Genomic DNA, 27,851 nt, shown 5'->3' on the forward strand with positions numbered 1-27,851 from the left:
AGGAAATCAGATCGTCCGTCAAATAACTGTCGTTCATGTGAGATTTTATTATCAGTTGTTCTTATCAACAAGGTCTGGTTATATTTTGTGTTAGTTGGCATCATTATCAAGTTTGTAGTGCAGCAAATTTACATTATTGCCAATTATTGTTATGGATATTTTACACCAATTTTCTATTTAAATCTAGCAAAGTTTTTATCTTTATTATTCAAATCAAGTATTGCAAAGGATTTTGTCAATGAGAATCATTAATGAGGTAAAAGTGTGCTAAGGTGCACAAGATTACAGCATCATATTGGTCATGTGTGTCCAACCAGCCAAACCTCTGTTAAATATAAACTAGCTACAGGAGCCAATCACAGAGAGAAAGTAGGTATATAAGGAAGGACAAAAATAAAAAAATGATACAACATTATGGAGTTTTCTGCCACAGTGATCTTGGCAGGGCTAATCTTAGCTCTGCTGTGGCTGTTTAGTGTAAAAAGAAGGAAGTATCGCCTGCCTCCAGGACCTGCTCCACTTCCTCTTCTAGGAAACCTGCCACAAATAGACAAAAATGTACCTTTTAAAAGCATACTTAAGGTGAGTTTGGCATTTTTATTTATTTATTTATTAATTTTTAGCATTTTTCATATTGTTAAATTGTTCAGTAAGAATAAACAAGAGCACCCTCCATTACTGTTCTGGATTTTTATTTTAGCTGCATGCTGACGTTGCATAAATATAAACAAGGCTTTTTACTTTGTCTTAGTTCAGTGAAACCTATGGTCCTGTGATGACACTGTACATGGGCTGGCAGCGGACAGTGGTTCTGGTGGGGTATGATGCTGTGAAAGAAGCCTTGGTGGATCAGGCAGATGACTTCACAGGCAGAATGCCCATACCATTTCTGTTCAAAGCTACCAAGGGCTATGGTAACAAGACACCATATATCAGTTTGTACCTAAAGTACAAAAGAATGGGAAGAATGACAACTGTTATTGATGGAGTGATGGAATGTTTATCAGTGGAAATAAGTATAGAAAAAAGGAAAAACCTAATTGTCAGTTGTATATATAGAACACCAGGATCTAAGATTGAGATATTTAAGGATAATATGGAGGACTTATTTACAAATATAAATCAGAAAAGAATGTTTATTTGTGGGGACTTTAATATTGACTTATTGAATCCAAATCATAATAAGAGTACAGAAGACTTTATTGATTCCATGTACAGCATCGGTTTATTTCCACTGATAACAAGACCGACCAGAATAACATCTCATTGTGCAACTCTATTAGATAATATATTTACAAATATAATAGAAGGAAAGATAAAAAGTGGGCTGTTAATCAATGATATAAGTGACCATTTACCAGTCTTTGCATCTTATAAATGCCATTATAAAGTGAACAACGATGGACATAAGATTATTTACAAAAGAATAAGAACAGAGAAGACCTTAAATTGTCTTAGAAATGAACTTTTAAAGCAAGATTGGAATATTGTGTATGAACAAACAGAAGTTAATAAAGCTTACGAAGGATTTTTAAGAACATTTAACACATTACTTGATAAAAACTGCCCAGTAATTGAAATCAATAGGAAACACAACTATGCAGGAAGACCATGGATGACAAAAGGACTACAAAATGCCAGCAAAAAAAAGAATACCCTATATCGAGAATTCATAAAAAAGAGAACAATAGAAACTGAAATGAAGTATAAAACTTACAAAAATAAATTAACTAATATAATGAGATCCTGTAAAAGAGAGTATTACATTAAAAGGTTAGAACACAATAAAGATAACACAAGAGATATATGGAATGTATTAAACAGAATAATCAAAAATGAATCAAGGAATAATGATTACCCTGGATACTTTATAGAAGGGACAAGAAGTATTAATAACATGGAAGAGATAGTAAATGGCTTTAATGAATTCTTCGTAAACATAGGGCCAAAACTGGCAGAAGAAATAAAGGTTGATGGAATAGAAAGGGACACTGGTGAAAATATTGAAAGGAATAGTAGCTCAATGTTTTTAAGAGCAGTGGAAGAGAAAGAGATTTATGACATAGTTAGAGGACTTAAGAACAAAACCAGTACAGACTGGAATGATATTGATATGGTAACGGTAAAGACAGTTATTGATGGTATCGTAAAACCATTAAAATATATATTCAACTTGTCGTTTCAAAAAGGAGTTTTTCCACAAAAAATGAAAGTTGCTAAAGTTATTCCCATTTACAAAACCGGTGAAAGACATCATTTTACAAACTATAGACCAGTGTCAATACTCTCCCAGTTCTCTAAGATACTGGAAAAACTCTTCATAAAAAGATTTGATAGTTTTGTGGAAAAATATGAATTAATGACAGATAGTCAGTATGGGTTCAGAAACAACAGATCAACAGCTTTGGCACTGATATATTTAATGGAAAAGATAACGGAATGTATGGATAATAAGAGGTATGCGCTCGGAGTTTTCTTAGATCTAAAGAAGGCGTTTGATACTGTTAATCATGAAATTCTATTAAAAAAACTGGAAAAGTACGGGTTTAGGGGAGTGGTTTTGGAATGGTTAAAAAGCTATGTAGGGAATAGGCAACAATATGTACAAATAAATGAATATAAATCTAATTTGATGGATATAGCTTGTGGAGTACCTCAAGGTTCAGTACTGGGTCCAAAAATGTTTATTATGTACTTAAATGATATCTGCAGAGTATCGGAGATTTTAAAGTTTGTAATATTTGCAGATGACACAAATATACTGTGTTCAGGTGTGGAGTTGCCACAGGTTTTGGGGATGATCACACAGGAATTAACGATATTAAAGAAGTGGTTTGATATAAATAAATTATCATTGAATCTAGATAAAACCAAATTTATGTTGTTTGGAAACCAAAAGAAAAACATCGAAGTAGAAATATGTGTTGACAATGTATATTTAGAAAGAGTAAATGAAATAAAATTTCTTGGGGTGATCATTGACCACAAGCTCTGTTGGAAGCCACACATTACTTATGTTCGGGGGAAATTGGCACGGGGCATTGCCGTCCTGGGGAAAGCAAAGCATATGTTGGATCAGAAAGCACTGCACATTTTATACTGTGCTTTACTACTGCCATATATGAGCTACTGTGTAGAGGTCTGGGGAAACACATACAAAAGTAACACACAAACAATAACTATAATACAGAAAAGGGCCATTAGATTAATAAATAATGTAGGGTACAGGGACCATACAAATGCACTCTTTGTCAAAATGCAAGCTATTAAATTCCAAGACTTGGTGAAGCTTAAAACAGCGCAAATAATGTATAAAGTAAAAAATAAATTGCTTCCCAAAGAAATCTGTAAATTGTTCATAGAAAGAGAAGGTGGGTATAACTTAAGAGGGAAATGGAATTTAAAAATACAAAGTGCTAGAACAACTTTAAGAACTATGTCTATCTCAATTGCAGGAGTTAAATTATGGAACAGTCTAACAGAAGAAATAAAAGACAGTCAAAACATAAAACAGTTTAAAGTAAAATATAAAAACCTAATTTTAAATAAGTATAAGAATGAAGAAAACGGGGTTAACCCAGGACGGTAATGTTGCTGGTAATGGTGTTGCGGTTCTTTTTTGTTTTTTTGTTTTGTTTTGGTTTGTTGTTTTTCCATAACTTGTGTATCTGCAAATATACACATTCTGTATTTTTCATATGAAAGAAACTATACTGTGGTGGGGCTTGCTAATTTCTTGTTTTTGATTTATGTATGTTATGTTTTGTTTTACTTCATATGTTTCATATGTTGTTTGTTTAATTTAAGACAAAAAAAAATTAAATGAATGAGAGGTAAAACTTGAGGGGGTAGGGACAAATAAGTAAATACTTCAGCCTACTCCTTTTCAAACAAATAATGGAATGATATTTTGTAATGATTGTGAAGGCACATGTTTGAAATGTTTGAAATAAAAATGAACTGAACTGAACTGAACTGAAGTTTTCAAGACGAGTGATTTCTTTGGCATGACTCTAAGTCAACTTTACATGAAAATAAAGAAATTTCAAATAATAGTTTGTGTAAAAGTTTTTCCTAATCTTGACATTTCATCTTCTCAGGTTTAGTAATCAGTAATGGGAAGCGCTGGCGCCAGCTGCGACGCTTCACACTCACAACCCTGAGAGACTTTGGGATGGGACGCAAGGGGATGGAAGAATGGATCCAAGAAGTCAGCGAACACTTGAGGGTTCACATACGTACATTTAAAGGTGCGTTTTTAGCTATTGTATGGGCACATATTACATACAGGGTGGATTTGAAAAATCATTCATTGCTCAATCATTGCTTCTCTCTCTCTTTTTCCAGTACAGTAGCTTGACTATGACAAAAAAGATTTCAATTCAATATTTACCTCAGAATTGACTGGCATTAATTTGTGCCTGCACAAGAAATAGGCTGTAGTAAGAAGCAAAAATAAATATGTAACAAAATGCACCAAATACACATAAAAGTGTTGATAAAATATGTCAAATAATTCAGTAACATTTGAAGTCTATCAGATTTTGCAATTAACATGCAAATCCTGCTTTGTCTGAACTCTTTAACGTTTGAACAGAAGACATGGAATATTGCATAACATGCTAAAACACTAAAGTATCGTTTATAGCGTCTGCTTGCTGTGACATGAGTGATGCACTTGGAAAGGATAAACTTATCCATGCCAATTTACAGTTATATGTTTTAATAAAATTATTTACTTTCAATTGTCATATCCACCTGAAAACTGAGGAAAAATGGATCTTTCAGTCAAACTTTTTTTGTGATTTGTGTGTCAGCTGCAGAGGACTTAACTGAATAGGCTAGGTCTCAGGAGAATATTATCAATAAAAGTTAATGATCTAACCACAAGTTTGGAGCAAAATCAGTTTATACAGAGTGGCCTATATAACAGAGAGTAAGTAGGCGTGAACACAGATAATTTTGTGCCATGCCTAGGAACTATGCTGCTGTTAATACTTAAAGTGTAATTACACTATAATGGAGTAATGCTGCTCTCTGGTTAGTCTGGGCCTTTATGTGAAGAGTTTGCAGCCTCAGAGTCCTCTCACAGTACAAACAAATGGGTTTCAGTGTATTTGTTCATCCTAACCTGGCTGTAGGTGTGTGTTTGTCTGCCTCTTTGTGTTAGCTTTGTGTTAACCTCGTGACTACTGGGGTACATGCTAGAAACAAACAATCCAAAAAAATACTTAAGTATTTACTCCATAGCAGACAGTGAAGTACAACAAAGTATTTGGCAAGTAGATTCCAATGAAGCAACATAGAAGGGTGGAAATTCAGCAATGGCAGGAGATAGCACATGCTGGTGGTAATAATAACACAGCTGGAGACTTGGATGAGCAACAATGATAAAGTGGACATGGCTGAGGGAGATTTTGAAAGGTAGAATGACAGAAAAACACTGAGATTTACACAGAGCAGAGATTTTTTTGTTATGAAAATCAAATCAAATTAGAGAATCAGCGTGATGATGAAAGAATTCGATTTAAAAAGAGGAAAGCAGAAGTGAGAAAAAGAAAAGAATTGCAATCCAAAAGCCCAAAAATCCAGACAGATGATTTCATTATTGAACTTCATGATATCATCATATGATAATTAACCTTAGTGGACTTCAGTTGATTAATGTGAAGAACTTTTTTTGTTTATCATAATGCACTCTTTTGTCGGTTGTTGTGAAAGTGTAAACAGCCGAATGGCCAGTATATTTGTGGAGCAGACAAAGAAGCAGAATAACAAGAAACAAGACTGGAGTACAACAAAAAGCGAGTTGTTTATTTTGGCTGATGAAAACACAAAAGCAAAAGGCAAAGGCAAAAACTAAACTATAACCTAAACTGGGAAACACTAAGACTAGACAAGAAAAACATTAACATGAAAAGGAGCGTGCAATAACTGAGACTAAAGACAACATTAAATCCATGGATCATAAGGAGAGGAAAACAGACGACCTGACAGTGAACAAAGGGAGACAGAGGAGTTAAATACACAGAAGGGTAATGTGGGAAGTGGAAACATATGGGGAACACAGCTGACACAAATCAACATGACACCAAAGGGCAAGCAAAACTAATACTGAACATGGAACACAAGACCGTCAAAATAAAGCAGGAAACGTGGAGAGATGTAAACTGGGAAGCACAAGCTTGACACAAGGTTCAAGAGAAAGCAAACATGAGAGACAGACAGAGGGACCGAGGGAGAACAAGAGTGAGGGAGCACTAGAGAGAGAGGGAGACTTAAACAAGGGGCACTTGAGAAAGAGGGAACGAGACATGACAGAAAGGACAGACATGGGACAGGAAGGGGAGACGAGACACCTGGACCAGACAACATGGAAGCAAATGTAACTAAGCATACTGCCAATGCTAAGAATAAGTTAATACTAAATAATAGAAAACTACATCCATGAAGTTTTCTATTTTTCTTTTATTTAGTGCCAACCACCCATCCATGGTGCAGCACAGTTGCACGGTGGTCAGCTGTTGCCACACAGCAGGAAGGTCAATTCCATCATCAGGCTGGGATCTTTCTGTGTGCAGTTTGCATGTTCTTGCATGTGTTTGTGTGGGTTACCTCCGGGTACTCTAGCTTCCTCCCACCATCCAAAGACATGCAGTTTGTGGGGATAGGTTAATTGATTAATCCAAATTGCCCATAGGTGTGAATGCTGGAGTGAATGTGAGCGCGAATGGTTGCCTGTCTCTGTGTGTTAGCCCTGCGACAGACTGGTGACCAGTCCAGGGCGTACCCTGCCTCTCGCCCTATGACAGCTGGGATAGGCTCCTGCGACACTGAAAAGGATAAGCGGAAGCGAATGGATGGATGCATCATTCCAAACAAAAAATTCACAAAAAGACCATAAACTTGAAAATGCTGGGTCACAGACCCAGCCAACTGACAGAAAGTTTCTTACTGTCAAATCTTTCTTCAAAAGAAACTAAACTAAATTAGATGATTTATTTAAATAAAAACCTAACATTTGCATTTTTAATTCGTAACTTTGCAAACTATTTCCAACTGTCTTTTTCCTTTTTTCTCCAGGTAAACCATTTGACCCCCAATTTTTGTTAAGCAGCACTGTTTCTAATGTGATCTGCTGCCTGGTTTTTGGGGAACGCTTCAGTTTTGAAGACAAGCAGTTCCTGCACCTTCTGACCATCATAACTAAGATCACAAGGTTCAACAGTACTCCTCTTGGTCAGGTCAGTGGACATGATTACAAAAAAATTAACATATAAAAAAAATACAACAAACATACTGATCAGATAGTTCTGCATTTTTTACCTCCAAACCAACAACGCTGAAGTGTCACAGTTAGCACTGGCCAACCGTGGGGATGTGAGGAAGGAGGACCCAAATGCTAGACTCTTTATGATAAACAGTGCCTTTATTTACAGTGGTGTAAATAATACACAGAATAATAAATCCCAGTGTGTTCCCTTGACTCCCATGTCGTGTCTTCCACCCACAAGTCCATGCTCTTCTGCTCCTGTGTGTCCGCGCACCCAGTGCTCGCTGCTCTTGTCTTCCATGCTCCTTCCTGGAGAAAATAACAAAGAAGCAACTGTCAGGACACTCAGGCATGCACTCACTTAACTTGGCTCACGAAGCCCACTAACATGGAGTCTCACACAACGATCCCACACCAAGACGACCAAGACGCGCTCATCCACACTCTTAAGTAGCTCCCCGACTAGGCTTCATTAGCTGCAGGTGTGTGTGATCATCTGCTTTAGGTGTGGCCAGTCTCCAGACGGGACACACCCACCAGGCCTGCCTGAAACCCAGTGCTCACTCACAGACACATCCACTTGCCTATACATACAAGCATGGAGAACACAAGAACAGCAGCACAGTGCAGCCAACATACATAATATATTATATCAGTCCATAGCTGCTCATGGACCCTGGGTCGCTCAGATCCAGGTCCCTGACACGAAGTGTGTTGTCTAAAGAATTAATACTCAGTAATACTGATTGCATATTTTCATACGTCTTTAGACAAATAAAGCTGCTGTGTTTTTCCCTCCTGAAGATGTACAACATCTTTCCCCGGCTCATGGAGCATCTTCCTGGCTACCACCAAACTATTTTTGGGCATGCAGAGGAGGCCAGAGATTTTATCGAGAGGAAAATCCAAGAGCACAAACAGACACTGGACCCCAGCTCCCCCAGAGACTACATTGACTGCTTCCTCATCAGAATTAATCAGGTTGGAAAGAACTGAAGGATCAGTTGCTTTGTTTAGGGCACTTTGCATTGTGTCGTTCTTTTTTCCGTATTTGCATTAAACAGGTTGGAATTATTTAAACTATATTTCGAGCTGGTCTGTTATGTGCTGCTAAAAAGGCATTTGAGTATTTTAAATTTGGTTTCTGTTGAGACAACAATATTCCTAATTTGTCTCCTTAGGAAAAGGACAATCCCTCAAGTGAGTTCAATTATGACAACTTGGTTTCTACTGTACTGAATCTGTTTGTTGCTGGAACAGAGACCACCAGCTCCACCCTGAGATATGCTCTCAGTGTGCTGATTAAATACCCCAAAATACAGGGTAGGTGTACAGAAAAAAGTATTACCAACTTGCTTTTAGCCCTAAATATATTATAGTTAGGGATAAGTCTGTTTGTGAATCTAAAACTTAGCAGTCATTACAAACAGATCAGAGCGGTTATAGTTTTTGTTTTGCTTTGTCCAGAGAAAATGCAGCAAGAGATTGACACTGTAATTGGAAAAGATCGTTGTCCCAGGATGCACGACAGGAAGTCCCTCCCATTTTCAGATGCTGTCATCCATGAGGTCCAACGTTTTCTTGACATTGTGCCCTTCAGCATACCTCACTATGCACTGAATGACATATCCTTCAGGGGTTATACAATCCCAAAGGTATTCTTAATTCCAAGACATTATACGTATTACAGTCAGTATTAAGTCCATTGTGCATCATGTCAGGGGTTAATGTCAAAAGTATTAAAAGCATCAATAGACTAACAACATATTTGTTCTGAACAGGACACTGTAATTATTCCTTTCTTGCACTCTGTGCTGAAAGAGGAAAAGCAATGGGCCACTCCCAGGTTCTTCAATCCCCAGCACTTCCTGGACCATAATGGCAACTTCAAGAAAAATCCTGCATTCATGTCATTCTCTGCAGGTACATAAAGTCCTGACACAGTTGATAAATTATACAATTTTCAGCTGTAGCTCTATATAAATCAGCTAACCTGGCCTCAAGGCACTTATTATTGTAAGGTAGAAAGCCTAAATTAATAAGAACAAGCAATTTTGGTTACCATAGAGTGATTTGTGATTGTGTGTCTTTACAGGGAAGAGAGCGTGTGTTGGCGAGTCTCTTGCTCGTATGGAGCTTTTTATCTTCGTAGTCTCACTGCTGCAGGATTTCACCTTTTCCTGTGAAGGAGGCCCTGACAGTGTAGACCTCGATCCAGAGTACAGCAGCTTTGCCAATTTACCTCGAAGTCATCAAATCATAGCTACAGCACGTTAAAATGAGAGCCACTCAGTCTGTCATCATTTGCAGCACTATCACTGACATGGATCTCTACAACATGCTGCATTGCGTTAATGTGGTGCAGTAACATTAAATGCACAATTAAAAGTAGAGTTAAATGAATGTGCAATAAATTTTTGCTGTTATGTCTGTGATATAGAAAAAAGACATGAAATAATAATAATATAAGTGAGATGTGAGGTTTTAGCTGGGAAGGCATGATTTCAAATAATGTGCTGAATCTAAGTTCTAAGAGTTTCTGTAGTGTTTTAAACTAAATAGTGAATTTACTGACAAATTGTTGTTGTTGTTGTTTGGTTTTTTTTGTTTCTTTCATTTTTTTTTTTGTCAAAACACAAACACAGAAACACGATAAAGTTACTCATAGGTTTTATATAATAATTTCAACAAGTCTTTCAGAGTTGATGATAAAGAATATCCACGCCCTGAGTCATTCCTGTGAATCATTAACGTGCAATCTTGGTGAAGAGGACGGAGCTGTTTTACATGTTTTGATTATAGAAATCAGGTCAAATGTTGTAATAGCTGTTTGGCAATGAAATGAGAAATAGGTGTACTAAGGTGAACAGGAAGATCACATGGCTCACCTGTGCTCTAATGCGGTGCTCCTGCCAACTCTCTGTCAAACATAAACTAACTAGCAATGAGTATAAACAAACAAGTAACAGAATACAAAGGTTATCTAATAGATGACAGTTGGAATTTTGCTGTATTGCATAGCTCATGTATGAAACCTGCTTTGCCTGTACTCTTTATTCCTTATGTATATCTGGATGCAGTGGATTCAAAATAAAGATACTACATAACCTGCAAAAGCATTACAGCTTCATGCATACCCTTGCTTTTCTAAGAAATCAAAAAAGATCTTTAAAACAAAATTTTAACTGTAACAAATAGCAGTTAATTGTTGCACCAGAGTGGATCAATATATTCATTGTAACCACACTATTACAACACCAACAGTCACAATATCAATAAATGTTAATGATTGAGGAGCTTTAAAAAGGTTACACTGAGTGACCTATGTGCCAGACAGCCAGTGGATGTCCAAGTAAACACATAGGCAACATTATGTCATGTCAGACAAAGCTAAAGACAATACTGTAAATACTGACAGCATTTACAAGTACTGACATGGTAGACCTAAAGTTAATCATTTGAAAACACAATATAATTTTTGGGTTTTTCTATGTATATATTATTGCTGGGTCTGCCTTAAAATATAAAGCGTCTTGAGGTGATTGTTGTTGTGATTTGGGGCTGTATAAATAAAATTGAATTGAAAATTGAATTGAATTGAATTGAAAATGGTCAAAGCATACCATCAGAGCAGCCTGTTATTACTACTTGTAGAGTGCTCCAATAGAATCCCCATTAACTTAAGAAAAACTAGTCATCCTCTAGTATAGAATTGAAGGATATCTGTCTTCTTCCAGAAGCACATTGCTTTATTCTTTGAAGTCAACCTTCATATCTGCTTGTTTTTGCATTGTCATCATGATGCTGAAGCACCATGTCTTTATTTTAGGGCTTTATGTTAATATACAACTGTTTTCTATCAATAATTACAAATGTCATGCTCATTGTTTGCAGTATGACATGACTAGTGGGTTTAATTTTTTTCAAAATAAATGATGTAAAATCTAAAAAATATATTATCTCTGTTTATGGTGTTGAAATTAATAAAAAAAAATGAATAGTGCATTTACTAATTTCAGGTAACTTGTTGCTGCTTTCTAAATTGATACATAGTTCAAAATTTGGTATAGACACATTATGAGGGATTCCTTGACTCGGTTCAAAATGGAACCAAACCAAATGCAAAAGCAATATAAACAGTATGTGTTGCACTTATAAGTTAACTAATAGCTAGTACAAATTACTTTAGGCCTGTCAACAAAGCATATGTTTTTATGTAAACACCTAGTCTTGAACATTAAATTGTAATCACTATGTTTCTCCTTAGTGCTGAGCAGGTAAACCCAGTTTCATATGAAAAAGAAAATAAACAATCCAAATAAAGTCTGACAAAGATTTTTGTGAAATGTTCCTTTCAAATTTAGATCATAAGTATTTACTACTTTAACAGCATTCACTGTAAACATATTTTATGTTTCTACGAGTGAAGCACAGTATTGGATTGCTTGGATTCATTTCACAGAGTTGATTGGTTTGGTAAGAGAGCAGATTTGTATTAGAAACTGAACCTATTTTATAATAGTTACGTATGCTGTTGCAGACAGCGTGTAAATGTTCAAACAGGTGCCAGAGCAGTGTGTGGGCCAAATCTTGATTCCAATAGAGGGCAGTGTAGACTGTCAAATGAGGATGGTTTACATGTTTTGACTTTATTATTCAAATCAAATGTTGCAACATCTTTTTGTCAATGAGCATCATTAACAAGGTAAAAGTGTGCTAAGGTGCACAAGATTAAAACATCACATTGGTCATGTGTGTCCAACCAGCCAAACCCCTGTTAAATATAAACTAGCTACAGAAGCCAATCACAGAGAGAAAGTAGGTATATAAGGAAGGACAAAAATACAAAATACAACATTATGGAGTTTTCTGCCACAGTGATCTTGGCAGGGCTAATCTTAGCTCTGCTGTGGCTGTTTAGTGTAAAAAGAAGGAAGTATCGCCTGCCTCCAGGACCTCCAGGATTTTTCATATTGTTAAATTGTTCAGTAACTTAAGAATAAACAAGGGCACACTCCCCAAAAGTGGATTCTGTTCATCTGGACGTAGCGTTTTGTGGGAGAAACGTTTCGTCACTCATCCAAGTGACTTCTTCAGTCTCAAGAGCACACTCCATTACTGTCTGGATTTTTATTTTAGCTGCGTGCTGACGTTGCATGAATACAAAAAAGGTTTTTTTCTTCTTAGCTTTGTCTTAGTTCAGTGAAACCTATGGTCCTGTGATGACACTGTACATGGGCTGGCAGCGGACAGTGGTTCTGGTGGGGTATGATGCTGTGAAAGAAGCCTTGGTGGATCAGGCAGATGACTTCACAGGCAGAATGCCCGTACCATTTCTGTTCAAAGCTACCAATGGTTATGGTAACAAGACACCATATATCAGTTTTCAAGACCAGTGATTTCTTTGGCATGACTCCAAATCAACTTTACATGAAAATAAAGAAATTTCAAATAACAGTTTGTGTAAAAGTTTTCCTAATCTTGACATTTCATCTTCTCAGGTTTAGCAATCAGTAATGGGAAGCGCTGGCGCCAGCTGCGACGCTTCACACTCACAACCCTGAGAGACTTTGGGATGGGACGCAAGGGGATGGAAGAATGGATCCAAGAAGTCAGCGAACACTTGAGGGTTCACATACGTACATTTAAAGGTGCGTTTTCAACATGTTGAGGGTGGATTTGAAAAAGGACTGCTGTTTTTCTTTTTCCCTCAATCACTGCTCGAGTCTTTCACTCTTTTTCGAGTACAGTAGCTTGAATATGACCAAAAAATGTTCAATTCAATATTTACCTGAGAAGTTACTGTCACTTTGAAAAAAAGGAAACTTAATAACAAGAACATTTCTTGGAAACACTACAAAACTCTTCATTTGTGCCTGCACAAGAAATAGGCTGTAGTAGTAAGAGAGGTTAGGGAAACAAAACTAAATATGTAACAAAATGCAACAACACGCATTAACATTTTGATAAAATACATCAAATAATTTAGTAACATATGGCGAAGTCTACAACTATCAGATTTTGTAATTCATGTACAAATCCTGTTTTGTCTGAACTCTTTAATCTTTGCATAGAAAACATAAAGTATTGCATATCCTGCTAAAACACTAAAGCATCATTTATAACGTCAGCTTGCTGTGACATGACTGATGCGCTTGGAAAAGATTAAATTACCCATGCTGATTTACAGTTATATACTTTATGTGAAGAGTTTGCAGCCTCAGAGTCCTCTCACAGTACAAATAAATGTGTGTCAGTGTATTTGTTGATCCTAACTGGGCTGTAGGTGTGTGTGTGGCTCCTTGTGTTAGACGTTCACCCTATTACTACTGGAGTACATTCTAGAAACAAACAATCCAAAACAAATATTAAGTATTTACTCCATAGCAGACAGTGAAGTACAACAACATGTTTGGCAAGTAGATTCTAATATAGAAGGGTGGAAATTCAGCAATGGCAGAAAATAGCACAATACCTATGGGCCTCGATGCTGGTGGAATAATAACACAGCTGGAGTCTTGGATGAGCAACAATGATAAAGTGGACATGGCTGAGGGGGAATTCGAAAGGTAAAATGACAGAAACACACTGTGATTTAAAGCACATTGAATAGAGACTTTTTTATTAGAAATTTATAGAAAAACAAATCAAATTATTGAATCATTGTGATGATGAAAGAATTCGATTTAAAAACAGGAAAGCGGAAGTGAGAAAAAGAAAAGAGTTGCAGTCGAAAAGCCCAGAAATCCAGACAGATGACTTCATTATTGAACTTCATGTTATCATCATATGATAATTAGCTTTAGTTGACTTCAATTGATTAAGGTGGATATTTTTCTTTTGTTAATCATAATGCTGTCTTGTGTTGATGGTTGAGACTGTTTCTCATTGTCAAATCTTTCTTCAAAGAGAAACTATAAGCTAAATGAGATGATTTATTTAAATAAAGATTTCACATAGTTGTATTTGTAATTCGTAACTTTGCTAACTATTTCCAACTGTCGTTTTCCTTTTTTCTCCAGGTAAACCATTTGACCCCCAATTTGTGTTAAGCAGCACCATTTCTAATGTGATCTGCTGCCTGGTTTTTGGGGAACGCTTCAGTTTTGAAGACAAGCAGTTCCTGCACCTTCTGACCATCATGCCTAAGGTCACAAGGTTTAACAGTAGTCCTCTTGGTCAGGTCAGTGGGTATAATAAAAAAAAAGACAAACATACTGATTGAATAGTTCTGCATTATTACCTCCAAACCAACAAACCTGAAGTGTGTTGTCCAAAAAATTGATACACAATCAAATTTATTGCATGTTTCCACACGTCTTTAAACAAATAAAGCTGTTTTGTTTTTCCCCGGAAGATGTACAACATCTTTCCCTGGATCATGGACCATCTTCCTGGCTACCACCAAACTATTTTTGGACATGTAAAGGAGGCCAGAGATTTTATCAAGAGGGAAATCCAAGAGCACAAAGAGACCCTGGACCCCAGCTCCCACAGAGGCTACACTGACTGCTTCCTCATCAGAATTAATCAGGTTGGAAAGAACTGAAGGATCAGTTGCTTTGTTAAGGACACTTAGGACTTTTTCAGTAGAGATGATGCATTCAAATATGTATTATTTATTCAAACTATATTTCAAGTGGGTCTGTTGCCTGCTGCTGAAAAGGCATTTAGTTTTTTTTTTTTTGTAATTTCTTTTGAGACAAAAATATTCCTAATTTGTCTCCTTAGGAAAAGGACAATCCCTCAAGTGAGTTCAACTACGACAACTTGGTTTCTACTGTATTGAATCTGTTTGTTGCTGGAACAGAGACCACCAGCTACACCCTGAGCTCTCACTGTGCTGATTAAACACCCCAAAATACAGGGTAGGAATACACAAAAAATATTACCAACTTGTAGTGTTGGGAAGGTTACTTTTAAAATATATTCCACTACAGATTACAGAATACATGCCCCAAAATGTATTTTGTAACATATTCCGTTACGTTACTCAATGAGAGTAACGTATTCTGAATACTGTCAGTGCGCCCCAGGGTGGCTGTGGCTACAATGTAGCTTGCCATCACCAGTGTGCGAATGTGTGTGTGAATGGGTGGATGACTGGTTGTGTAAAGCGCTTTGGGGTCCTCATATGTGGATCTCATTTTTCTCAGAAACAAAAATCATGTAAAAAAAATAATAAATAAATAAAATAAAATCTGGAAATTCTTTGTTTTTACATTCATCAGGTCCCAATCTGCCCAAATAGGAAAGAGAAATTAAAAATGCATGCCATGAAAGAGTTTGGGTAAGGTGGACATTAGGCAAGGCTGCACTTTCTGCAGCAATCTCATATAGAAAACTATTCCACGTGTATATAAAACAGGTCCACGGCTCCGAACTGTAGTAAAGGGACCTCTGGATAATACGTCGGGTTCCGTGTCGGGCTCGTAGCCGAAAACTAGCTTTACTTTGTTGTCGATTACGGCGAAACTCGGGCCGATCCCCAAAATGGTCAAACCTTCATTTCTGGTCTTCGCCATGAAGACATTTTTCATTGTCATTGTCATCATGCTGCTGAAGCACCATGTCTGCAGTCTGCAGTTAACTTGTAATATGTAACTGTGTTATATCAATAATTACTTATTATTTGCTTAATAACAAGACTTTAATCAAAAAAAGTGAGTATTGTAGAAGCTTAATTCACAAAGCTTCTACAATACCTGTCATCTATTCTTCCATTTAAAGGTGCATTTCATGATCCAGTTGATACTTAACATTAGATATTAGATAAATATAACCCTTCAACTAGATGAACTGCAAACTGCTCAAATTAGACTCTTTCAGTCCCCTGGCTAACCACGTGACTTTAAAAAAATAATAATTTTGGACCATCAGACAAAGTAAGATAGGGAACAACAAAAGACACACTTAACAATTACAAAACTCTCATTTAACATAACATGGCAGAAACCTGACAATGGGAGACAGACAGGGAGAGGAACCAAAATCACAAAGGCCGAACAAAAATAAAAATTCAAAACACAACACCACAAAACTTGAGGAAAAAGATAAAGTGAGTATTTTGAATTTTGGCTCTATTTTGAGTGTCAAAGCAGTGTTACCAATTTGTCCTCTCAGGACATTATGACAGCTTGCTGTCTGCAAAGCCGGATCTTGGCTGGAAGAGAATCCACCAGTTCTAGCCTACAAAACAAGACAGTTCTAAGGAAGAAACAACTTTGGCATAGCTGAATAACTTTTAACTTTTCTGTTGTGGTCATCAAAGAATTAAATATGTAACTTCTATGTTATCTAAATAAATCCATAATTGTGCAACACTGCAGTGACACTGCTTATGTATAAACACAACGTCCTCTACCACTTCCATAGAAGATATTTGTTCCAAAGGTTAATTCTTGGACTAATGCTACTTGTTTGTATGGTTGTATGTTTGAACATACTATTAAACCCAGTAGAAATATTGTTAACCTGAACCCATATTATTCTTGCTCACTCTTGGCTTAAAAATACTGATAACCATAGCTTCATAGCAGACCTTGATTGAACATTCAGTAACTGATTCAAAAATTTAAAAAAACAGGAAAAAAATATTGACAGATATCAATGACATCACTTGTATAAAGAAGAAAGAAGGATTTAAACTACTTGACCCTGTTCTTCCATTTATTTACTACAACTGTAATACTTAACCTTTGATGTACAAACTAAACCTGATAGAACTGGCTTCAGGTACAAACTACAAACCGCAGTCAGTCTAGATTCCTTTATTATGTGTTTTTGTAAATGGCCTGTATTTGTATAGCGCTTCACATAGTCCCTAAGAACCCCAAAGCACTTTACACGTTCAGTCATCCACCCATTCACACACTGGTGATGGCAAGCTACATTGTAGCCACAGCCGCCCTGGGGCGCACTGACAGAGGCCAGGCTGCCGGACACTGGCGCCACCGGGCCCTCTGACCACCACCAGTAGGCAACGGGTGAAGTGTCTTGCCCAAGAACACAACGACTGAGACTGTCCGAGCCGGGGCTCGAACCGGCAACCTTCCGATTACAAGACAAACTGCCAACTCTTGAGCCACGATCGCCCACAATTTTTAATGGAATCTTGTTTCTTTTTCTATTGTTTTTGTCTGCTGAATGTGTTCCTGTGAATGTTCTTGCTCTTGTGCATTTCCTTGTGAGAGGAAATTGTAATTTAAATAAGACAGCTCATGTATATAAATATTTAATACCACAAAATTATATTTTCTTGCTGCCTCTTTGCTGATGCTCCACTCAATTTAATATGACTGGAAGTACTATGTCTAACAAAGAGGTGTTTGTTGTTAGCTCAATTATACGGTAAAGGGCTGACTTTTCATATGTCAACTGGGCCCATTTTTGTTGTTTACATTTTTTCACATTTCTTAATTATTCAATGAAAATACTAACTCGTATTTTTACCAGTCTAAAAACAAAATTATTTTTTAAACACAAACCACAAAGTATTTAATACTTGTACTGAAACTCATTATTTGATCATTTGATTACGTCTGTATTTATTAATGTAACTTGTTCTTTTTTCTGTTTGTTTAACCTTTTCAAATAAACCCAGATGATATGACAGATTGGAGGCTAAACAAAAAGGTGCTTCGTATTTACTATGGAATAATGCAAATGTTGCTGCCACTGTCTCTAAGACAAAGGTTATTCCTTGCAGTACAGTGGCATTTTCTGCAGAGCTGATTTCCTTCGCTCTCATGTGGGTGTTTAGTAACATAAGCATAAAAAAGGGGTTTTCCTTCAGGACTTACTGTTCTCACACCAATCTGAAATTAAACATGTAACCGACAGATTCAAGTATGACTACAAGGCTGAGCATATTGCTCAACAGCATTCCGCAGCACAGCGTGAAATCCAGGCAAAAGGTTGACCAGCGCCTGACAAGCAGCGTAAATGGCTGCATTTCAATTAGTTCTCTTTTGATCTCTCAGCCATTTCAACTCCAGGGAACAGCAAGAGTTTCTGTCCTGGAAAATCATGGAGTTTTCTGGCACGTTGATTTTAATAGGGGCTGTCTTGACGTTACTGTAACTTTTCAGCATCAAGAGTCATAGGCAACTTGCCTTACCTCCCGGACCCTCTGCCCTGCCTGTCATCGGAAATGTGCTGCAAATGGACAAAAGGGCCCCATTCAAAACTATGCTAAAGGTGACTGAATTACTTCTTAACACATAAACCCCCACATAATGTTTAACACAATGTTCTGACTGTTTTGATTGCAGTGTGTATGTGCATGTTTTTGTGCATTCTTATGGAAAAACCACTAAGCTGATTGTTATTTTTATTGTGTAAGACAGCATTATAGTATACCAGTAAACCATTATTTATTTATTTACAGACATCAGCCTCAACTGATTGTCAAAATATTTCATTGCTTGTGGCATAGGATTATACTTTGGTGTTAAAGATCCCAGGGATTGGTATGTCTGTATAAGCTCACTCATTTTTCCATTTAACCCTTCAGCTCAGTGATAAATATGGCTCGGTGATGACGATGTATCTGGGCCCCCAACGCACAGTGATTTTGTTGGGGTATGATGCTGTGAAGGAGGCGCTGGTGGACCAAGCAGATGACTTCTCTGGCCGAGGACCTATCCCATTACTTTTCAAAGCTTCCAAAGGCTACGGTAATATAGAGGATTTAATGTTACAATGTGTCTTTTTTGTGAAGGTCATGTTTATGAAACTATGCGTTACTTCTACCTTTCAAAAGGTTTGGGTGTTAGCAATGGAGAGTGTTGGCAACAGCTACAAAGGTTTACCCTGACAACTTTGAGAGACTTTGGGATGGGATGTAAAGGAATGGAAGAGTGGATCCAGGAGGAGAGCAGTCATCTGGTGGGCTGCATTAAAAAGATGAATGGTTGGTATAGAATATGGAAAGGTGACTGTGCTTGTCTTGTGTGTTCAGTTTGTCATATACAGAGTTATAAACTAATATTCACACATTCAAAATAAACTAAACTAAATGATGTTGTACATTTGAGCTTTTGCACCATGTCCATTGTGACTTGCTGTTTGTTTTTTGACCAACACTAAGTGATTTGCAGTCACAAATCATGTGATTATCAAGTTATAAATAAATCAAAAGTTGCTCCAGAAACACCATAATTTTTGGATCTGTTTTTGCACACATATAAGTAAATGTTGCCCATTTTTACATCATCCTAAAAGCTCTCAGGTAAAACAGTGTCATATATTTTGATGCGATTTTGACTGCTGGTAAGCCCAATTCCCAGTAAATATCAGTAAATTTTAAAGTTCACAGTTTCTCAGGGCTGTTGTACGTGTCAGTTGTCATGATGCTCTTTAGTTTTCTGCTGGATTACTGAGTAACAAAAGACAATTTCCTATCATCTGCAGGCGTTTTCTTACACAGGGACTTTTTGTAATGTCTCTGTTAGAATACTGATACTACAATTTTAATCTTTGCATGCCCTACTGCTTCAAATAAAATACAAAATTAGTTAACATTTAAAAATGTACCTTAAACTTAAAAAAAGCATTTAACACAAATAAACATATATTTTTGATTGAGTGCCATTGTTGCAACTGTTTAAGTATTCATATAATTCTTGATAATAATAAAAAAGGACTATAATGAAAATTGTTGACTCCTGACTAGTGTCGGTTTGTTGTTTCATGGGTGACACTGATGAATGTCTTTCTTTCTTTTCTTTTTTTTAGCTAAACCCTTTGATCCAACCTTCTTCCTGAGCTGCACCGTGTCCAATGTTATCTGCTGTTTGGTGTTTGGCCAGCGCTTCAGTTATGATGATAAACACTTCCTATACCTTCTGCAGATCATCTCAGACACCTTGAAATTTGGCAGCAGTTCTCAGGGCCAGGTAAAAGCTAAAGTAACAATAACATGAAACTGGCATGGCGGGTGAGTGATTCAATTAAAAACCAAATGTGCCCAAATAATAGCTAGAGTTCAGCAACATTGCAACACAGCAATCGAGTCTTTTTTTGTTTCTCTCATCACAGCTCTATAATATCTTCCCACGGTTGATGGAGTGGTTGCCAGGTTCACATCACAATGTGTTTGCCAAACTTGAGGAGATGAGAGCATTTATTATGAATAAAATCCAAGAACGTCAGGACACACTGGACGCAAGTTCACCCAGAGATTACATTGACTGCTTCCTCCTAAGACTCAATAAGGTGTGACAGAACTAAATTTAATAACCAGACTAAATCTTTGTGAATTACCTCACTTAGGCTTCTTTTATTTACTGCTGATAATTGCTCTTTTACAAATGTGCATGCCCCCTATTATAAGACAATTCCTTTGCATTGGTATTCCCCTGCAAGTGCATTTTAAAGTCTTTAATTTTAATCTTGAGGTTGTATTGTTAAACTGATAAAATTGTTTTTACTTTCTGGAAAAGCACATTCCTACAAGCCAGTTCCACTATGACAACTTGGTGTCAACAGTGTTGAATCTTTATGTGGCAGGAACTGAAACCACCAGTTCAACTATCAGATATGCATTAAATGTTCTGATCAAATACCCCCAAATACAAGGTAGAAACAGAAAGCAAATGAAATTCTACACACTTGCTCTGATGATTTTCTTCTCTTAAAAATAAATAAAACTTCAGACTGAATGACATTATAATTGGTAATTTGTGTTAATTGTTCACTCCAAAATTCTTTGTAAAGCAGCACTAAAATATTTGAAAGTCTTTATTTAATCTTATTTTTTGCTGATTTGCTACTGACTTTAGAGCTTTCTCCACTAATTATGTTGCAATTTTCTTCTCATTCCAAAGAGACCATTCAGCAGGAAATTGACACTCTAGTTGGACAGCGTTGCCCTTGTATGGAAGACAAGAAGTCCCTTCCATATACAGACGCAGTCCTCCATGAAATTCAACATTTTCTAGATATTATCCCCTTGAGCATCCCTCACTATGCACTACATGACATTTCTTTCAGGGGTTACACAATTCCCAAGGTATTTTGATGTAATCTATTTTAGTGCTGTTTATGCAGAATGTTCCCAGATAAGAAATGTCCCATCTGATTGAACATCTTTTCTCAACAGGATGCACTAATTATTCCCTTGTTGCACTCTGTGCTAAAAGATGAAAAACGGTAGGCAACTCCACGGTCTTTTAACCCCCAGCACTTTCTGGACAACAATGGGAACTTTAAGAAAAACCCTGCATTTCTGCCCTTCTCTGCAGGTAATGATGCACATTTCCTTCTATCCTCCACGCCTTTAGAAAATGTGCTCCTCATTGGATCTACTTTATTAACACATTTTTGTGGTATTATGCCCTTTCCTGGAATATTCTGAGTAACTATTTCTAAGATTTTTTTCTGTGAACAGAAGAATCATAAAAATCTTTTTTTCCATCACAGTTAGATGTATATTGTTTCTCTCATTGACTTATTTATGCTCTTCTTCCAGGAAAGAGATCTTGCATTGGAGAGTCTCTTGCTCGCATGGAGATTTTCCTCTTCCTGGTGTCACTGCTGCAACATTTCACTTTCTCTTGCCCTGGCGGGCCTGACAGCATAGACCTCAGCCCTGAGTACAGTGGCTTTGCCAACGTGCCTCGCAGATACACAATTATTGCAACACCCGGGTAGTAATGCTGATTTAAACTATAGTCTGGGTTTTCAATCTTCTAAACTTTTAAGACTGATATCACTAGCTGTTACAATCAATTTTCATGCCCCGTGCTTCAGTGTGTTTTTCTGTCTATATAAATTCTATCATCTTCTTTACAGCATATCCAATGTTGTTCTGTGTGGTATATTTTCTTTTCCCACCTATCTTTCCATGAAATCTCTTGTTTTTAAAGAAATCATACAATAAACCACGAGAAGAGATCCATATGAAGTAATTTCATTGATGAATGGGAAATTTTATTAATCATTATGTGAAAAGTTGCTTTGACCAGGAAAAAAAAGTAGGGCTGTTTATAGTGTATGGTAAACCCTGTCTGTCTACAGCACAGATCACTGAACTATATAACAAGGAGTTAAATCTGTAATTTGATAAGTTTGAGGTCAGGTGATGAATCAAGCCATGTGTCAGGATGCTGGTGTGCCGATGCGTACTCCAGTGGATGGCTGAGTAACAGTGGATGCCTGCATCTGACCTTAGGTATCGCCATTGAGACAGTGGCTGGAGTACATTAAGAACCCATCAAATTATTTAAAGTATTGGCTTTCGTGGTGGGTTTTTATTAAACCTTAAGACTGTGTGAGGAAGTTAAACATCAAGTATACAGGCTAATATCCAGTACTAAATGCTCTTTTTTTGGTTTACATTAACAACATCAACAATGTTTACAGAATCTGAAGATAGATGCATTTGTTTCTCTTATATATGGTAAAATGCTCAACTATTTTAATGTATGATTAGTAATTACTGGATGTATCAGAAAACCGGTATAGTCTTGTAGCCAATTCGCAATGGCACAGTGGTGACTACAAGACATTTGTTTCAATCTTGTAGATGTATCTTTAGCTATGATACGAACAGATTGTGCATTCTTTGCCCTAATCTCAGCTCATAATATATAAACTATTGTTTTTTGTATGAAGAATATCGTTTATATCTATAAGTAATCACAGAATTAAAATCGTATTTTACTTACCACAACATTAACGTATGTTCCTTCAAATCAGCTTATTTAAATGACTGCGCAAAGCAGAACTTTACTCCATCGTTTACACATTTCAGCCACTAAACACTAGATGCATTTATTTATTATATGTTGGGCAGGTGATATTTTTGCTTCACTTGTTTCTTGACTTCTGGTGCAGGTGAGATGTTACTGTTTGGTAACTGAGGGAGGTACTGAGCCTAGAGAGTGAAAGAGAGAAGGAAACAATGTATTAGGATAATGTCTTGTCAGCCTGTGTAGAGTTGCATTCACCGGTTTAAGGACATTTGTAGCTGTAGCAGTGTGGACAATCTCTTTGGGCTTTGGATCATTTTCTTGCACGATTAAACCCCTGTGTGTCACACTGACCCCAGCCTGTCTGCGGCGGGAGCCTCTGTCATGTCGTCTTCCTAGGCGCTCCCCCTCACGGCCATAGTTGAGTCCTCCTTCCTCCTGGAAGTAAGGCAGCTCTAGCAGCTCTTCACAGGACAGGCGCAAAGAAGGATCCATCACCAGGGATGACTGTTAACACAGAGACTTAGCATGAAGCAAAGGCTTTTCAAAATATGTGGACAAAAACTGACTCGCTTATACTGGCTGGGCCTGAAGGACTGATTTGGTTAAAAATTGTCTTTGACAAATTGTCCAGTAGCATTAATCATGATGCTGTATCAGCCAGTCTGTATTACACTAAATATACCTTCATAACCTGAAGGGCATGGGGAGACACTCCATGGAAGCGCTTTTCCAAAGGTTCCTATAGCAAAAAAACAAAAAACAAAAGTATATAACCCCATTCATTATGACTTCATTACGAACACAGATTTGGTTTTAATAGTTTTCATACCATTGTATCAGGCTCAGGAATGCTAACTCCACTGAAGAAAACATTGGAGCGGAAGACCTGCTGGTGATGGGGGATCAGGTCACCTACGGTCAGAAATTTGATTATTAACCCAGCCTGTCTGTGAAAAGTTTCTTGTTGTCTGAGGGTGTGTTCGGACCTAAACCAGTTTGGCTCAGTTCACACAAAATAGCAATTTGCATGCAATGGGTGCAATGAGCTAACAATACTGTGAAAAAATTTCAAGCAACTAAATAAGAGGAAACAGCTCCTATTTTGAGCAACTAGTTCTCTAGTTAAAAAAAAAAGCTACCAGACTGTTTGACAGAAGACAGTTCTCCTGATTGTAGATGTAAATTTATGCTGATGTTACTGATGTCATTAGTGTTTTAAACAGCTCTTCAGTCTACCCAGAGTTTTCCTGATGAGGTAGAGCTGGTCAACGTCAGACTTCCCGGGCCAAAGTGGGTTCCCATTGAGGAGCTCGGCAAAGACACAGCCCAAAGCCCACACGTCAACAGGAGGCCCGTACTGAGTATCCCCGACCAGCAGCTCAGGAGCCCGGTACCAGCGGGTTGCTACATAGTCTGTATAGTCATCCTCTGGTCCCGCTAGTATACCAACACAAATACACATGGTGACAACTTATACACATAAACATTAATATACTGAATAATGCACACTAAATAACACATACATAATTGAGGGAGGGATTACAAGACATGGTGAAAGATTACATGTTAATGTATGGAAACATGACACTGAAACGTTACGCAGCAGGGGTAAAGAGAGACTGTACAGTGTCATTTCACTGTACAATGCATTCACTGGAACTCTAAAAGTGAGGTGGCCATGAGCAGGGCTGACATATAGGATCTGTGTTGAATAAGTCATTACAGACAAATTAACACTCTTCCTTGAATGACCTACTCAGAATACGGGCGAAGCCAAAGTCACAAAGCTTGATGACTCCGGTTTTAGTGAGGAGGATGTTCTCTGGCTTTACATCACGGTGAATGCACTGTGAGACAAACAGTCATTATCAGGGATTTAGGCAACATGATATACAGTCTCTTTGTGTCAGAGCCACAAGCTTATGTTAAGGCTGGCAAATTAAAAATGAATGGGGAAGAACAAGAGCAAGAGATTAGAAACCGTCACACTTTTAACTTAATACTGTATGGCTAAGAGTTTATTTTATTTTTTATTTACCAGATAGACTGCCTATGCTTGTCTATCTATCTCTCTCTCTCTATATATATATGTGTGCGTATGTGTGCGTGTATAGGAGGGAGCAATAAGGCGAACTGCTCCCCCTACAGGCACCAACTAGTTTTACAGACTGACATTTCAGAAGGGAACCTATTATGACGTGTAACAAACATTGCAATAAAAGCTTTGAGAACATTAAAAATGACTATGAAATAGTATATTTGCTACAATGATGCACAAAAAGGTGCTTATATAGTCGGTAGTTAGATTTAGCTACAGAATTAAGCAGAACTGTGTATCATAAAGAGCAATATATAACATTTAAAAACAGATAAATGTTTGGGAAATAACAATCACTGAAAAAATATATTTAAAAAATGAATATGTTACGGATATCAGATAATTTAACTTATAAAATAACTATATACGTGAGATTTTGCTGAGTAAAAAACAAAAAACACAAAAACCCCCCCCCCAAAAACAACAAAACAGCATTTTTATATAAATCAAATCAATAAAGACTTGGTTTGATTAATATAAAAAGGAATGCGTCAACCATCCTCCACAGTAAGTCATTTGCCACTAAGTCAAATACCAGTACAGAGGAAAGGAAGTATTACAGCAATGAGTAATTTAACAAAAATAAGGCATGTGCTCACCTGCATCAGATAAATATATGCAAATCATTTAGATGAAGTGCAACATATAATAAAATATACTGACATTGTGTTTGTGGCAGAAGCTGACAGCCTGCAGAGTCTGCCATACTATACTTTTCAGCTGAGCCTCAGGTACCCTAGAGACCACAAGAGACAAAGGAAGGAAAAACAGACAAACTATTTACAAATTACAATGTCCTCATCTGTCATTCCAGTCATTTCAATAAAAGAAGTGGTGTTTTACTCGGCCCTGCGGTCACCCGGGTAATCCTAGGCCTGTCTTTAAAAGCAGCAGCGCCTTTGTTTTCAAGACCAGCTAGAGTTTCTGCTGCACACTCGTGGGAAAAAGAAAAATGGTAAGACAACAGATAGCCATTGTGGTTTACGTGAGTTCACGTGACAAAAGCTAAACTGAAATCTTGGCTTGCGACCATACATTGCTCAAAGTGCAGAGAAAAGACAAGAGCTATTTTTTCCTACTTTTTGATCCTTCATGTTAAGACTGCCTATTACGCCCTCATTCTACTGCCAGCATTTTCTGTCACCAGAATTTCTTAGCTACAGTCTTGCTCCCTCTTTCTAATTCACCCTGTTCCTTTCTTCTGTCATTCTCCTGTTAGAAATACCAAATACTTCTTTGGCAAACTATTTGCCAAATAGATGACTCCTTAAACCTAAATTCCTTAGTTATAATGTTACTTTATCAACACATCTGGAGGTTGAAGGGAATGATTATTTGAATTTCCAAGTATGTTACCCTTCAGCAGCTCTACCACAACAAACATAACCACTAATCCCAAACTGGCAAAGAGTGAACAGATATTTTAAAAAGTTAATTTGTCACATGCTGTTCCTGTGCTGCTTTGACTTACCCTCGGGGATGTTTGTCAAGCTCATTTAGGACTGTCTGTTCACAGAACTCAAACACCAAGTGGAGCCGCCTTTTCCTCCTGAACACCTCGAGCAGGTTGACCAAATTCACGTGTTTGAGTTGCTAAAAGATGAGCACACATCACAGACACTTCAGTGTCAGTGCTTCACAGCCTGACAAGTTTCTTTCATCAATTCATGTAGCATGCACATGTGTGTGTGTGCAAGTGTACACGTGTGGTGTGACATGTGGAAAACTTGATACCAGAACTAATGTCTTCTCACCTTCAGCATACGTATTTCTCGCAATGCAATCTTCTTAATAACTGGATCATCTTCAGACTCCACAAACTTCTTGATGGCGACTATTTGGCCAGTATCTCTGTGCCTGCATTTGAACACCACACCGTAGGAACCCTCACCAATTTTGGACAGCTTTTCGTATTTCTCCATTATGGCAGCTGAAAACTGTCACCTGTCAAAAAATAAATGTTCCCCATTTTATTTAAAATCGTTATCGGTGCCATACTTCATCAGTTTTCACTGCAATCTTTCATTACTGGGGATATTTTTTTAAAGGTGGGCCCAAATAAAAGTCACAGGGCAAGATATGTGTGTTTGAGGACAAAATTAACTCACGGAGACGTAACCGTTTTCAACGTCTGAGAGGCACACAGGTCCAGAATCTGTCTTTATGTCAGTAGTGAGTCCATCAAACGTCCGCAAAGCTACAAAGAATAGCCATCTCTGGTATTACCTGTCAGGCTCCTTGGTCTTGAATTTACTAATGTCACACTAAAGAGGACTCTCGCCTTCTCGCTTTCATTGCTATTTGCTGTTTCCTCTCCCGATGCGTCGTCACCACCTTGGTAACCCAACAGGTATTATTTCCAATCGGCACAGTCCACTAACTCAGTGCGAGTCATTTTTAACGCAGTGTCCCTTTAAAACGACGCCTCGGAAACGTGTCGACACAGAAATAATACTTCTATAAACTCACCTTTTACCTTACTTGTGGCAAAATGCACAAAAAGGGCAGAAATGCGTCCCAAACACAGAACATCAATTCACAAAGCCGCCTGCGTAAGACACGCACGTATACACTTTCGTTGTAACTATGGAGACAGGTGACACTAGCCTGAGAAGAAGCAAGTAGTAGCAAAAAGTTAATGAGTAGTTTAAATATGTATTATATGGCACATTTTTGATGCATATTGAAGATACAAAAAGGAACTTAACAACCCCCCCCCCCCCAAAAAAAACCCCCCAACCCTCGGCCACTTTATTAGGCACACTTGTTCAGGTGCTTGCTC

At 37.4% G+C, this 27,851-nt stretch overlaps 3 protein-coding genes and 1 pseudogene across 8 annotated transcripts; 3 read left to right on the top strand and 1 right to left on the bottom strand.

Annotated features, from left to right (window-relative positions):
• The first annotated feature begins 363 nt into the window (after positions 1 to 363).
• On the top strand, positions 364 to 10,389 carry LOC101472901 (cytochrome P450 2G1-like). Of its 2 annotated transcripts, XM_024804887.1 has the most exons (9): positions 382 to 582; positions 752 to 914; positions 4,101 to 4,250; positions 7,084 to 7,244; positions 8,078 to 8,254; positions 8,455 to 8,596; positions 8,741 to 8,928; positions 9,055 to 9,196; positions 9,369 to 10,389. In XM_024804887.1, exons 1-9 carry the CDS (start codon positions 415 to 417, stop codon positions 9,548 to 9,550), a joined length of 1,473 nt encoding a protein of 490 aa, XP_024660655.1. In that variant the 5' UTR covers positions 382 to 414; the 3' UTR covers positions 9,551 to 10,389. The 2 variants fall into 2 exon arrangements, with proteins under 2 accessions (XP_076729527.1, XP_024660655.1); XM_076873412.1 differs by lacking the exons at positions 4,101 to 4,250; positions 7,084 to 7,244; positions 8,078 to 8,254; ... (2 more) ...; positions 9,055 to 9,196; positions 9,369 to 10,389 and having other exon boundaries at positions 364 to 582; positions 752 to 4,094.
• A 1,892-nt stretch (positions 10,390 to 12,281) lies between these two features.
• On the top strand, positions 12,282 to 18,447 carry LOC105940435 (cytochrome P450 2G1). 2 transcript variants are annotated; one of them, XM_024804888.2, is made up of 6 exons: positions 12,282 to 12,634; positions 12,775 to 12,924; positions 14,296 to 14,456; positions 14,631 to 14,807; positions 15,005 to 15,141; positions 18,364 to 18,447. In XM_024804888.2, the coding sequence occupies exons 1-5, from the start codon at positions 12,496 to 12,498 to the stop codon at positions 15,122 to 15,124; spliced, it is 747 nt and encodes a 248-aa protein (XP_024660656.1). In that variant the 5' UTR covers positions 12,282 to 12,495; the 3' UTR covers positions 15,125 to 15,141; positions 18,364 to 18,447. The 2 variants fall into 2 exon arrangements, with proteins under 2 accessions (XP_024660656.1, XP_014267355.1); XM_014411869.4 differs by lacking the exon at positions 18,364 to 18,447 and having other exon boundaries at positions 15,005 to 15,217.
• Positions 15,261 to 22,171, top strand: LOC101473202 (cytochrome P450 2F2-like; annotated as a pseudogene). The gene is made up of 9 exons (XR_013093023.1): positions 15,261 to 18,472; positions 18,789 to 18,951; positions 19,038 to 19,187; positions 20,012 to 20,172; positions 20,315 to 20,491; positions 20,719 to 20,854; positions 21,103 to 21,287; positions 21,378 to 21,519; positions 21,747 to 22,171. The product of XR_013093023.1 is annotated as a cytochrome P450 2F2-like (transcript).
• An 800-nt stretch (positions 22,172 to 22,971) lies between these two features.
• On the bottom strand, positions 22,972 to 27,665 carry LOC101473305 (cyclin-dependent kinase-like 1). Of its 3 annotated transcripts, XM_076873413.1 has the most exons (12): positions 27,539 to 27,643; positions 27,351 to 27,403; positions 27,178 to 27,266; positions 26,824 to 27,013; positions 26,541 to 26,662; positions 25,733 to 25,805; positions 24,728 to 24,818; positions 24,208 to 24,408; positions 23,801 to 23,883; positions 23,654 to 23,710; positions 23,323 to 23,475; positions 22,972 to 23,153 (listed from the first exon to the last, which is right to left on the bottom strand). In XM_076873413.1, exons 4-12 carry the CDS (start codon positions 26,989 to 26,991, stop codon positions 23,058 to 23,060), a joined length of 1,044 nt encoding a protein of 347 aa, XP_076729528.1. In that variant the 5' UTR covers positions 26,992 to 27,013; positions 27,178 to 27,266; positions 27,351 to 27,403; positions 27,539 to 27,643; the 3' UTR covers positions 22,972 to 23,057. The 3 variants fall into 3 exon arrangements, with proteins under 3 accessions (XP_076729528.1, XP_076729529.1, XP_012779704.1); XM_076873414.1 differs by lacking the exon at positions 27,178 to 27,266 and having other exon boundaries at positions 27,539 to 27,640; XM_012924250.3 differs by lacking the exons at positions 27,178 to 27,266; positions 27,351 to 27,403 and having other exon boundaries at positions 27,539 to 27,665.
• Between the last annotated feature and the right edge of the window lie 186 nt (positions 27,666 to 27,851).

Source organism: Maylandia zebra, linkage group LG14 (genome assembly GCF_041146795.1).
Source record: "Maylandia zebra isolate NMK-2024a linkage group LG14, Mzebra_GT3a, whole genome shotgun sequence".
In the NCBI taxonomy this organism is placed as follows: domain Eukaryota; kingdom Metazoa; phylum Chordata; class Actinopteri; order Cichliformes; family Cichlidae; genus Maylandia; species Maylandia zebra.

Coding starts and splice junctions, on each gene's coding strand:
- LOC101472901 (XM_076873412.1), top strand. CDS start 415: ATGGAGTTTTCTGCCACAGTGATCTTGGCAGGGCTAATCTTAGCTCTG. Junction 583..751: donor CTTTTAAAAGCATACTTAAG/GTGAGTTTGGCA, acceptor ACTTTGTCTTAG/TTCAGTGAAACCTATGGTCC.
- LOC105940435 (XM_024804888.2), top strand. CDS start 12,496: ATGACACTGTACATGGGCTGGCAGCGGACAGTGGTTCTGGTGGGGTAT. Junction 12,635..12,774: donor CAAAGCTACCAATGGTTATG/GTAACAAGACAC, acceptor TCATCTTCTCAG/GTTTAGCAATCAGTAATGGG. Junction 14,808..15,004: donor TCCTCATCAGAATTAATCAG/GTTGGAAAGAAC, acceptor TTGTCTCCTTAG/GAAAAGGACAATCCCTCAAG.
- LOC101473305 (XM_012924250.3), bottom strand. CDS start 26,991: ATGGAGAAATACGAAAAGCTGTCCAAAATTGGTGAGGGTTCCTACGGT. Junction 25,806..26,540: donor CTTGACAAACATCCCCGAGG/GTAAGTCAAAGC, acceptor TGTGGTCTCTAG/GGTACCTGAGGCTCAGCTGA. Junction 23,884..24,207: donor CCTCATCAGGAAAACTCTGG/GTAGACTGAAGA, acceptor TTCTGACCGTAG/GTGACCTGATCCCCCATCAC.